The 13,788-nt window shown below is 39.6% G+C and overlaps 1 protein-coding gene across 1 annotated transcript in view; it reads left to right on the forward strand.

Moving 5' to 3' along the window:
* LOC125917753 (PHD finger protein 11-like) overlaps positions 1–13,196 on the forward strand; it is a 31,723-nt gene extending 18,527 nt beyond the window's left edge. Inside the window, exons 4-10 of the mRNA XM_049623862.1 lie at positions 1,562–1,605; positions 1,799–1,858; positions 3,975–4,048; positions 4,726–4,792; positions 5,412–5,552; positions 6,582–6,653; positions 8,364–13,196. Coding sequence (XP_049479819.1) covers positions 1,562–1,605; positions 1,799–1,858; positions 3,975–4,048; positions 4,726–4,792; positions 5,412–5,552; positions 6,582–6,653; positions 8,364–8,545 — 640 coding nt within the window. The 3' untranslated portion in view covers positions 8,546–13,196. The remainder of the gene's footprint in view (positions 1–1,561; positions 1,606–1,798; positions 1,859–3,974; positions 4,049–4,725; positions 4,793–5,411; positions 5,553–6,581; positions 6,654–8,363) is intronic.
* Positions 13,197–13,788: the final 592 nt, after the last annotated feature.

Raw genomic sequence — 13,788 nt, forward strand, 5'->3', positions numbered from 1 at the left:
AGCAGAGCTACAAGACTGAACAAAAAGGAGTCAAGTTCCTGCTGCATTTTTTTTTTTAATGTTTATTTTTGAGAGAGAGAGAGAGAGATGGAGCATGAGCTGGGGAGGGGCAGAGAGAGACAAAATCTGAAGCAGGCTCCAGGCTCCGAGCTGTCAGCACAGAGCCTGACTTGGGCTCGAACTCAGGAGCTGAGATCCTGCCCTGAGCCAAAGTCGGACGCTTAACCGACTGAGCCACCCAGGCACCCCACCCTTTTTTTATGTTTATTAATCACATTACTGTGAGATCATGACCTCAGCCAAAATCAAGAGTCAGAGGCTCAACCAACTGAGCTACCCAGGCACCCCAAGTTCCTGCTATATCTTAAAGTTTGCAAAAATACTGATCTTGTATTAGTAGAACCAATGAATAGAGACTAAAATCATTTTTGTCATTATCAAGTATCAGGTGAATTTCTATGGATTTTTTGAATTGAATTTAAACATTCAGTTGTTAGAGTGCCTATCATACATAAGACATCTTGTCAGGTGTAGTAAGACTAGGAAGAGACACAGGACATGGACTAAGCCTCAGAAAACCTATCACCTTGTTGAAGGACCAGAAAGGCCAGATTAGAAGCATGTGGCATGACGGGAGCAGGAAGGGATTCACATGAAACTGGCTTGGCCTTGAGTTGATAATTGTTGAAACTAGGTGAGGGGTGGGGGCCATGACGTTCATCATCTCTCTAACACTTTTATACATGTTTGAAATTCTTCATAATAAAAAAAGAAATGAAAGTGCTCAGATACTGGAATTCAAAGGGTGAGGAGATTAACTTTGCATGGGCAAATGGTGGATTTCCAGGAAGATTGCTTGGAAGAGGTGGAAACTGGTGTAAGACGAGAAGAATTCATAGGTTCCCTTAGGCAACAGGGACCCTGCCTCCTGAGGGTCAGCACAATAAGGAAAGGAAGGGAGACGTAGCTGGAGGCTAAGGAGGAAGAAAGCCTGGGGAAAAAATGGGGCCTGAGCAGCTCCTCAAAACTCACTCCATTTCTTCTTCATAGTGTGCTCTGCTGCTTTCTTCTCTTCCAGTGCATTGATCCATTCTAGATTCGTGCAGTTCAGCCCTGAGTTCTGGGGGAGAGATCTGTTGAGTTAGAAAACTACTTTTCCCAAAATTAACGCATGCAATTTTGTGCTTTTGTTGAAAATCAGAACTTTGTGTAGTCAGATGAAAATTTATCTTAGACATGGGATCTCTAGATATCTTTATACAGTAAAATCCCAGTGACTACTATATATGAACTACTTATTCAAAATATTTCACACACGCTCCTTTGGAGAGCATACTCGAGGGCTGAGAACGCAAAAGACATCTGACAGAGGCCCCGTCTGCACTTGATGAGCGTCAGTAACTTACACAGGTGTGGACAGTGTTTTTCTGTAACAAATATTTAGGGTAAAGTCATCATGAAAAATAGGTTAGTTCCTTTTTAAAATCATAGGAAAATTGGCATAATATTTTAAAAGCGTAAGTAAAAATATTAACAATTCTTTGAAATTGCCTGTTTTCAGAGTGTTCTGCCAACAACATGCTGCACTGAAAGACACTCATGATGGTACGTCTCTAAAATTTAGTACTGTGTGTTTAAAGAAAGGTATACATTTAGGTAAAACATGGAAATCTGATTTACTAGCCTCACTGAATTAAATAAGTTTTTGAGTTAAATTTTTACCTATTTATAAAATTGCCAGTCTCTTTGTGCAGTGTGCAATGTTAATGGACTGACTTTTCTTCTGTGCACCTTTCAGGAAAGTCTCTGTCTGGTATTTCCCCTTCTCACTACAAGCAGAAGACCAACCGAGGATATGGTAAAAAGCTTTGACTTTTGCGACTGCTTCTCTTCTAAACGAGTATCAGAATTTTCAGTAGATAACATTGATAAATTGCTGCATGTTCCCTGAATTTTTCTCAAGATTCGTGGTTAGCATTTCAGTTCTAATTAAGGAAAAGTGGGCCCTGGCTAACTGAAGTTATGGGATGTACATTCATTCATGAATGGCCTCTGTGACCAGCAATGTCTTATCAGCACTAAATCTGGAATGCTCACTGTGGACCAGAGTCAGGACCTCTTTGGAAAGGCTTAGTTCCATGTTATAGCAATTGCATTTTTTTTGGTAGTAAACAACACTCTCTAAACAATGTTCATTTTTCAGTCATTACCCTTTTATCAGAAAGTACTATCAGGGGCGCCTGGGTGGCTCAGTTGGTTAAGTGCCTCAGTGATTTTGGCTGAGGTCATGATCTTACAGTTAGTGAGATTGAGCCCCACGTTGGGCTCTGTACTGACAGCAAGGAACCTGCTTGGGATTCTCTCTCTCCCTCCCTTTCTGTCCCTTCCCTGTTCACGCAGGTGTGCTTGTTCTCTCTCAAAATAATTATTTAAAAAAAAAAAATTACAGGTACTTGGGTGGCTCAGTTGGTTAAGCGTCCAACTTTGGCTCACGTCATGATCTCGCAGTTCGTGAGTTCGAGCCCTGCGTCAGGCTCTGTGCTGACAGCTCAGAGCCTGGAGCCTGCTTCAGATTCTGTGTCTGCCTCTCTCTCTGCCCCTCCCTTGCTCATGCTCGGTCTCTGTCTCAAAAATAAAACATTAAAAAAAAATTTTTTTAAAGAAATTACTATTAAAAATATAGCTGTTGACCAATGTTTATTTTTAAAAAAACGTTTAAAGTTTATTTTGATAGAGTACAAGTGGGGGAGGGGCAGAGAGAATCCCAAGCAGGCTCCACACCAGTGTGAGGTTCAAACCCCCAAATCGTGAGATCATGTCCTGAGATGAAGTGGGAGGCTAACCAACTGAGCCACCCAGGTGCCCCAATCAGTGTTTATTGATAGGGAAAGGTAACAATGTATTAGTTTTATTTTTAAAGAAATTTAAAAAATCAATAGTTTTGAAAAGCAGATGAAAACACTGTTATGAATCCTCTCCCCAGAGGAAACTATCAGTTTCATTTGTATTCCTCTAAAAATTTCCTGTATATACGAAATATAGTAGTAACTATATTTTCTTTTCACCCACTGTATTTTAGAGATCCTTCCATGTCCATACAAATACACATACCTTGGTTTTAAAAGGCAGCATGTTATTCCAGTGTATCAGTTGCATAGCTGACTTACAACTGAACTAGTTTCTGCATAATAGACACTTAGGTTATTTCCATTTTCTTTTGAGAGTGAGCTAGAGCACACATGTGGGCAGGGGAGAGGCAGAGACAGAGAATCTTAAGCAGGCTCCATGCTCAGTGCCAAGCCTGATGCCAGGCTCAGTCCCACAACCCTGATATCATGGCCTGAGCCAAAATCAAGAGTTGGACGCTCAAAGGACTGGGTCATCCAAGCACCCTTTTTTCCATAATTTTCTATCACATTAAATAATGTAGTTAACATTTTTTTCCATTCAACGTTGTGCCTTTATGAACCGTACCATTTCGAAAACTTCATGTGGATTGCTGGGTCCAAGAGTATAAACAATGAAGCTGTGGTAACAATGGGCTAATTACCTTCCAAAGAGGCTGTAATACCAGCAGTACACCATTATCCCAATCCCTCCAAACATTATATATTAAACACCTTCATCGTTGTCAGTCTGGTAGGAGAAATATTTTGCATGTCTTCACTTAGGAGTAAAGGTGAATGTATCCCCCTATCTTTTCATCAATTATATTTGTTTTCCTGTGATCCAGTCTCTTTAATGAACTCTTCCTAGAGGGTCCCCCCCCTTTGCCCATTTTTCTGCTTTTTTTATATTGATTTATATTTAGATTTTAAAAATTGGTACTTTATCATATGTGTTGCAAACATTTAGTGTAAGTCCACCATATCTTTCGACTTTGTAATAACTTTTAGCATACAGGAGTTTTATATTTTATGTAGTCAAGCATCTATCTTTTCCTTTTTGGATTCTGGTTTCTACATGATTCATATTTTCAACTGATTTTTCAGGACTGAAAAGAAAAAGAGGAAGAAAGAAACGCCTCTCAACAGGCGTTCCTGTACAGGTAATTTGACTTCATTTTATTATAGCTTTCAGTTTCTTTACACAAAATCCTTGTTTTAACAGTTCTAAAACAGTTCTAAACAGAAGTTCTACATATCAGGTGATATGGTACCAGAAACATAAGGTGAATGTAAAAGAAAAGTTGGCTGTGTCTTGGGTATCCTAGCACATGACCTGCAGGAGGTGACAGGTCCCATGGCTCCTGTAACACAGGCCCTGGGACCACATCAGTGAGAGTGTCTAAGTGCACCGTGCACTTATGGTCTTAATGTGGGCAAGGTGCAGCAAAGCATCCTTACCTAGCCAAGTATTTCTCAGTTGCACGATCCACACTTGACCTAACTTATAACTCATAATTTTCTGCATTACTATTATGTATAAAGTGTATGAAGTATTTTGGGAACTTGAAAGTTTATGTATCAGCTCATATGAGCTAAATGAATATGAGCTAGCAACCTTTCACCTCTTGTTGTTTATACAACAGGAACTAGTCACAACTCTTGATGTTTTGTTATACAAAAATACATTTGATGTTTACAACTAAACTATCAATGAATATGGGGCATGATTTTCACCATGGGCATATTGATGAATTACATGCAACAAAACATTGGTTTTCATTTTACGCAACATTAAATGCCAACAGTAAGTGTAATCTTGATTCTTCTCTCCCTCTAGCCATCTGAAACAATGACACTCAATAGATTCATACAAGAAATGAAGGAAGAGGACAGCAGACACACAGGTTTGCTATAAATTTTGTAACAAATATGACTTACAATACTTATAACAATGAAGACTCATTTTTTTCAAAATTGGTATCCCACTTTATTCTTCTGGACTTGTGGTAATTGTTAGAATAGGAACCTTTTATCGTAGCTGTCCACTCTGTCATAAGGCCAGCAGATCAAAGTAATCTTAGGTAGGGATGGTCCATTGTTCTTAGTACAAAGAAAGGATATACTTCCTGATCTAGAAGCCAGGGTTACCTGAGCTCAGAATCCAGTGACACGCTGCCCCTTGCACTGTACCCTCCACTCCCCCCAGGAAGCTAAAGCCAGTAATTACAGGTTCCTGTCAAGGAAACATAGACATTCCATCATGACAGGAGGCTATCAAAGATTTGAAACTAAATTTTAGAAAATCCTCTTGATTCATAGAATTAGTTGTAACATTCATTGTTTCAGCTAGGGAAAAAAATGAGGTATGGTGAAAATTACAATTAAAAGACAAAGGTGCTGTATTTATTATCTTACTAATTGTGCTCCTCCATCACTAGGCAAGGTCTGCAGAAGTGACCACATAGGGATTGATGATAGCAGCCCTGAGACTATTTCCTTCTAAAATGTGTTTCTTATTTTTAGATGCAATTAGATCAAGTGTGAAAACTGATTTTCTTAAGAAATGTAAGAAAGTGGGGCTTCTTGATGATTTATTTGAAGAAATATTAGACAAACTTCATTTGATTCAAGAAAGACTCATGGATGAGACTGCTTCCGAATCAGGTATTGAAATAGCAACATTTCTACATGTAGAGGCTTCCCACAAACCTACCTGTAAAACAAAACAAAAAGTGCACCTTTTCCTTCTGTGTGGTTTCTTTTTCTTTGCCTTATCTCATTCTTTGATACAATTCAATGCTTCAGATCTCTAGAGATCCTGTTTATAATAAATCAGTAGGATGTGGGTAATTCAGAAACTTAATGCAGTCAAAAGCACCCTGATGCCCTGAAAGTTTCGATATACTTTCCAGAAGTGCGTAGCTGAGAGTGACCCCCCACCGCCCCGCCAAGCCCCGCCAACGGGATAGGTATGTTCAGAACCACACGCAGTCATACAGCCAACAACTTGTTGCCAACATCTGAAAATGGCATTTAGTTTTGATTTGACTCAAATTCTATTCCTTACATCTCTGTTTATAATGTTAACTCAAAATTCACTGAAGGAAAAGTAAGGCTTTGATGTTTCATTTAGTTAGATGTGACCTTTTGTAAAAAAGCTGTCTGGGAAGCCAAAGTTCCATTTATATACGCAGTGTATAGCCACTTTGCCTTCTTAGAACCTACGCCGTGAGCTTCTAAACTTCATGACAAATGGAGTTATCTTACAAGGAAAAGCTCGACAAGTCTAGACTCTAGGCAACAATGTAAAGTATATGATTATCTGAGAGGGATTATTTTCAACACGACAAAATCAAAAAGTGAAATTATGAAGACATTTCCAAAAGGTCACTCATGACATTCTTTCATTCATTTCTTTACTTTAGACCAAGCACTTCTCAAACTTGAACTTGCCTCTCAGAATCCCTGCAGGGCTTGTTAAAACACGTACCTGGGCCTCACCCAGCCACGAATTTGCATTTCTAACACGTCCCCAGGGGATACTGCTGCTTCAGCAGTCTGTTTCTGACAGATACCACAGTTCCCCGTGCTTGGCTGCTCTGGTTACTTTTCCTTATTTGGGGTTACTTTGTAAGGTGTTTCTGCCTACATAAATTATTTAAATTAAAACTGAAAATGTTTTTCTCCCTACAGACTATGAAGAAATTGGGACTTCACTTTTTGACAGTAGATTGTTTGAAGACACATTTGTAAATTTTCAAACAGGTACGTGAGTTATAACTGAGCAGCACAGTTTGTAAATATATATATTAAAGTAATACACTACTATGCAGCAGATAAAAATCCTATTTCAGAAGAATTTTGTCTTATTAAATGAAAAAGCCCATTGCAAAGCATTATGACCCCTCACTCACACACACAACAGAAAAAGTGCACCCAAATGGAAACCATCGTTCTCTGTAAGTGGCTGGACAGTCCCACATCACATTTTCCACATATACACAGTATCTTAGTAATCAGTAAAAACTCCATTTTTTGTTTCTACTTTTTTAAATGATTGCAAAATGGGAGGTATTCGGTCCCCTTATTCAGGACTCAGCAGGAACTGGTGAGGCAGCAAGGCTGTGATAAACTCCATGGCTGCTTGACTCCCTCCCTGGACTTAATGTGTACAAATTTTAATTCTCTTGGTATTAATCTTCAAATCTAACTAGGGAAGGAGGGTTGTAATTCATTTATTCTCAAGTTTTAAGAAAAAAAGATGAGCAAGAAAAAAGTCAAGAAACTTTTGAAAAAGAAGAAAGCCTGGAGGGGGCAGAGACTTAAATGGTTGCTATTTTACAGAAAGGTTTTATTGAATCATTATATTGTATACCTGAAACTGATACGACATTGTATGTTAATAATACATCAACCATTTACTGAGTAGGTCCTTGTACCATTAACATGCTTTCAAAACTGACTAAATTTCCACTTACTGATGAGTCTGATCAACCTCTCTCTCAAGCTGCCCCACACAGCTGGACAGGCTGGGCACTGCACATCCTGGCCAGAGTGGGAGACACACATTCGCACAGAATTTGGTGTAAATAGCTCCCCCTAAAGTTGTACACTGTGCCCTACACTCCATTCAAATTCTGTATTACATTTTTAATCAGAAAAACCGGCATATCCTTTAATAGTCTCTTGAGAATGCATACTGCTAATGTGAGTATCCATATGTTTTTTAAAGCAGCCTTTAAAAAAAATTTTTAAGCCTAATTTTGTAGGAGACTTTCATACAAAAGTTACATTTCTAGCACCTGTCACTACTTGCATAGGTTGAGAGTATACACATTACAGTGTAGTATTTGGGAGGTGTGGGGCACCAAGAGGAGGCGTTATTTGGAATTGCATTAGAACTTAAAAGGCCTAACTTTTGACATCTCATCTTGCTTAATTTAGCCTAATGTTCAAGGAAGTTAACTACAGATATTCTAGAGAAAGATTATGTATGTGTGCGTTTTAATATTCTTCAACTTCTAAGTTTTCAAAAAATGACATTGTCACTGAGTAATATTGTTATTTACAGAGCCTGTTTCCACAATAAAAGCCTTCCTATTCCTAAAATCAAAAGCTTTTACATAACATTAAAAATTGGATGCAATTTTATAAATGATTTGCCCTTAACCTTGCTATTCTACACACATGCTCTCTCCACTTAACAGATATAGTGTAGCATGAAGATAATACAGTCTCTGCTTTTGAGTTCTCAAAGATATACAATAGGGAGTCAAGCTCTAAAGATGTACTGACCAGCTGTATGTGGTAAATACTAGAATTCTATCCTGAATTAGAAGAGGAAGAAAAGGCATATAAGAACCAGGCCCTCTGCACAGCACTGTGCACTACTGTGCACTTGCATGTAAAAGGGGCAAGAAATAGTCCATTGTTTATAAAACTACCAACCTGAAATCATTTCATTTCTTATCACAGCAATAGAGAATAAAATTGATCAATGTGAAGAAAGGCAGAAGCAACTGAAGGAAGAGATTGAAGGACTTCAGGACTTAAAAAAAACCTTGCGGTCTCTTCAAGAAGATAGAGAACTTAGGTCAAGTTCTACTTCAGTATCTTCCGGGTCTTCTAAGGATTACTATTTCCTGGGCCAGGAATGAGGCTCAGCTGCAAGCAGGCTGCGAACGGAAGATCTAACCTGTGGAAGCCACACATCTTTAGACCCACGCCTCTCAGGTCTCTCTGGTCCTCAAACTTCAATCCTCATCAACTCTTACCTGTTCCTACATTTCATGCCTGACTGGGTATTTACTGCCTCCCTCTTATCATCTCACTTCTGTTCTCCAACAAAATGTTTCTCAGATTCTACTTGAGTAAATTAGATTATACCTCCCATCTTTCCCACCCTCTGCCCTGAAAGTCCGATGGTGGCTTCATGCTGGTGCATTGCCTCCCATGCTTCCCCCACTCCAGTGATCTAAGTTGACTTCAATAACATACAAGATGCTCCTGGAAGTAAAGGCTCCCCCCAGGGCCTTTGCTTGTCCTGCTGTGAAGCCTTAACTATTAACTACTCTGTTTCCTTTCTCTGCCTGTTCTGCCTGCAGATCTCATTACACCAGTTCTACCCCTTCTTCCCTCTGAGATCACTTCCCAAGGTAACCCATTGTATCTTACATCCCACCATTAGGGTATAAATTCTGAGGGCAAAATCTCACTATTCCTGTGATTTGCTCTCAACACATTCCCAGCACCTATGATGCTCAATAAATGCATAAACTGTTATTATCCTTTGAGACTAGTTCCAGCTCATAATGACTCAGATAAAGTAAATTTGAATATTTTACTCCACTTATACCAAATTTACCTGTCATCACAAAGTCTGCTTTTTATTTTTGGGTTTTTTAAGTTTGTTTATTTGAGAGAGTGCGCGTGCAAGGGAGGGGCAGAGAAAGAATGAGACAGAATCTCTAGCAAGCTCCACGCTGTCAGCACAGAGCCAGAAGTGGAGCTCACACTCACGAACCGTGAGATCATGACCTGAGCCAAAATCAAGAATCAGACGCTTCACTGACAGTCACACAGGTGACCCGACAAAGTCTGCTTTTTAAATTTCTTTTTGGCTGCAGTCACTACATGGGGGTATATCATCTTTAAAATAAGTATTTCAATTTAAAATGACCACAAAAGAACATCAGCGGGAATACACAAGAATGAAAAACAATCACTAAGACTTTTCTCTGACAAAACAATTTGGATTGTTATGCACCAAATCTGATCCCTGAAAACCTGACATTCATATTTCTTTTTACCACACTACTCTGATACACAATAATGCCACATTGCAAAATGAGTTTGATCCAAGTCCCCAGCATGGTGTCTCACACGTTTTAAGTACTCAAAAAATATCCACTGAATGAAGAATAGGATATAGGTGAAAAGTACATGTCCATTCCTGTTTTAAGGGCAACCCTAGCTGAATTCATAATTACCTGAGTGACATGTCAAAATCTAAATCTAGTGGCTTTTAAATTCAGCTGCACATCAGAATCACCCAAGCATTTAAGAAACTACAGGAGGGAGTCAAGGAAGATAGCAGATTAGGAAAGATCCTGAGCTCACCTCCCAGGGACACACCAAGGCAACAAGCATATGTACCACAACTCTCTGTGAAAACAACCTGAAGACTGGCAGAACAGGTCTTCCACCGATAGACCTAAAGGGTAGGAGGAGGGGTGCTTGCCTGGCTCAGTCAGTTAAGTGTCTGACTCTTGATTTGCGCTCAGGTCAAGATCTCACAGTTCCTAAGTTCAAGCCCCGTGTCGGGCTCCACATTGACAGTATGGAGCCTGCTTGGGATTCTCACTCTCCTCTCTCTGTCCCTCCCCTGCTCGCATACACACACACACTCTCAGAATAAATCAATAAGAATTAAAGAAAAAAGGGGAAGAGGGGGAGAGACACAGTCAGTAGCCACACCCCTGGTATGACTACCCACTAAATAGTAGAGACATCTTAGGCACAAAGGAGCAGGGGTCCCAGGCCCTAAATTGGGCACCCCCCACCCTGGGGATCCACACTGTAAAGGCAGGTTCCTCTTTGAAAATCAGCAGGGCTGAATTCTGGGAGCTTTTAAAAACCAATGGGGCTTAACTTGGGGAGAGCCAGAGAGCTATACGAAATGGAGTCTCTGCCCTTAAATGGCCAGCACACTGAATGACGACCTAAGACACTGCACAATTCAGTGGTCTGGAAAATGCCTGGGATACAGCTAACGATTTAGTGACTGACTTTAGGATATGTGCCAGAGGGGCAGGGATCTGCAGAATTCGTTTGTTCTCCAGGAACAGAAGTGTTTGCTGGTGTTTTCCTTGCCTTCCCCAGCCCTAGACAGCCAGAGGCTTTCAGGAGTCAGTTCTGACACTCTCCGTCTACCTTGCCATCACCATGTACCCTGCCCCTACGTTCTCCTGAGGAACCTATCCATCCAACCCATCTGCCCCACACACACCTGCACTGCCACATCCAGCAGTGTGTTGTTCACTTACATAACTAGTAAAAATTGGCCAAGGGGTACACAAAATAAAAACATGTGAAATAGGACATCATGTACATAAAACACGGAAGAGGCAGTAAAAATTTAGCGCCGTTGTGTGTCTGAACTGACCATCAACTCAGTATAGACTGCTAAACACATGGGATGTTACATGAGAACCCCCTGGGGTAACCACAAATCAAAAACCTATAATAAATACACAAAAAATAGATTGGAATCCAAGCATGACACTAAAGAAAGTCATCAAACCACATGGGAAAAGAGCAAGAGAAGAAGAAAGAAACAGAACTACAAAAACAACTAGAGAACAATTAACAAAATGCCAAGGAGTACATACCCACCAATAATTAAATGTAAATAGACTAAATGCTCCAATCAAAAGAGTGAATGAATGGATAAAAAAAAAAAACAAAAAAACAAAAAACAAGACCCATCTATATGCTGCCTACAAGAGACTCACTTCAGACCTAAAGACACATACAGACTGAAGGTGAAGGGATGAAAAAATATTTATCTTGCAAATGAAAGTAAAAAGGCTGGGGTAGCAATACTCATATAAGCAGGGAAGGGACCGAGACAGAGGGAGAGAGAGAATCCCAAGCAAGCTCCACACTCAGTATGGAGCCCAGTGCGGGGATCAATCTCACAACAGTGACATCATGATGTGAGCCAAAATCAAGAGCTGGATCCTTAAGTGACAGCCACCCAAGTGCTCCACCAAGCCACCTCAGATAAAATAGACTTTAAAGCAAAGACTGTCACAAGAGACAAAAAGGTCATTACATAAGGATAAAGGGATCACTCTCGTAAGAGGATATAACAATTTTAAGTATTTATATACCTAACATAAAAACACCTGAATATATAAAGCAAATACTAACAGACATAAAGGAAAAAGTTGACTGCAATACATAACTGTAGGGGACTTTAACACCCCACCTAGACCAATGGATACCTTGCTCACTGAGACAGAAAATCAGTAAGGAAACAGTGGCTCTGAATGATACATGAGACCAGATGGACTTAACAGACATATACATAACATTCCATTTAAAACTGCAGAATACATATTCCAGTGCACATGGAACATTTTCCAGGACAGAGCACATGACAGGTCACAAAAAAGCTTTCATAAATTTAATAAGACTGAAATCATATCAAGTGAAGTTATCAAGTGAAATTATACCAAGGATGTATCACAAATTATATCCAACCATACGAGACTAGAAATCAATTACAAGACAAGTGGAAGAAACACAAACATGTGGCAGCTAAATAACATGTTACTAAACAAGGTATCAACAAAAAAAATCAAAGAGAAAATATACCTGGAGGCAAATGAAAATGGAAACATGGCAATCCAAAATCTTTGGGACACAGAAAAAGCAGTTCTAAGAGGGAAGTTTATAGCAATATAGGTCTACCTCAAGAAACAAGGAAAATCAACAATTTAACTTTACACATAATGGAACTAGAAAAAGGAGAACAAAGCCAAAACTTAGCAGAAGGAAGAAAATAATAAAGATCAGAGAAGAAATAAATGAAATAGAGACAAAAAAAAAAAAAAAAAAGAAAAGTTCAATGAGACTAAGAGCTGGTTCTTTGAAAAGACAAACCAAACTGATAAACTTTTAGCCAGACTCATCAAGAAAAAAAGAAGACTCAACACACCTGTCAGAATGGCTCACATTAACAACTCAAGTAACAACAGATATTGGCGAGGATGTGGAGAAAGAGGACCTCTTTTGCATCATTGGTGGGAACACAAGCTGGTGCAGCCACTCTGGAAAACAGTATGGAGGTTCCTCAAAAAATTAAAAATAGAACTACCCTATTACCCAGCAACTGCACTACTAGGTATTTATCCAAGGGATACAGCTATGCTGTTTCGAAGGGGATACAGGCACCCCAATGTTTATAGCAGCATTGTTGACAATAGCCAAAATACAGAAAGAGCCCAAATGTCCATCAATGGATGAATGGATAAAGAAGATGTGGTGTATATATACAGTGGAGTATTACTTGGCCATCAAAAAGAATGAAATCTTGCCATTTGCAATTATGTAGATGGAACTAGAGGTATTATGCTAAGCGAAGTAAGTCAGAGTAAGACAAAGTATGACTACACTTATATAAACAATCTAAAAAACAATGAACAAACAACAGAAAAGAGAAACAAACTCATTAATATAGGATGACTGCCAGAGAGGAGGGGGACAGGGAGACAGGCAAAATAGGTGACAAGGATTAAGAGGTATAAACTTCCAGTTATAAAATAATTATGGGGATGAAGAGTACAGTCAATAGTACTGTATTAACCATGTGATAAGGGATGGTAAATACACTTACCATGGTAAGCATTTCATAATGTACATAATTATCAAATTACCTACTGAAAACCTGATATATGCCAATTATACTTCAATTTTTAATTTTTTTAATATTTATTCATTTTTGAGAGACAGAGACAGAGCATGAGTGGGAGAGGGGCAGAGGGAGAGGGAGACACAGAATCCGAAGCAGGCTCCAGGCACTGAGCTGTCAGCACAGAGCCTGACATGGGCCCCAAACTCACAGACCATGAGATCATGACTTGAGCCAAAGTCAGATGCTCAACCGAACCACCCAGGCGCCCCAACTATGCTTCAATTTTCAAAACCATTGAACTGTACACTTAAAAATGGTTACAAGGGGGCACCTGGTTGGCTCAGTCAGTTGAGCATCTGACTCTTGATTTCAGCTTAGGTCATGATCCCAGGTTGTGGGATCAGAGCCGGTATCTGGCTCCATGATGAATGTGGAACCTGCTTGAGATTCTCTCTCTTTCCCTCTGTCCCTCTCCTTGAA

The sequence above is a fragment of the Panthera uncia genome, unplaced genomic scaffold (genome assembly GCF_023721935.1).
Source record: "Panthera uncia isolate 11264 unplaced genomic scaffold, Puncia_PCG_1.0 HiC_scaffold_236, whole genome shotgun sequence".
NCBI classification, from domain to species: Eukaryota; Metazoa; Chordata; class Mammalia; order Carnivora; family Felidae; genus Panthera; species Panthera uncia.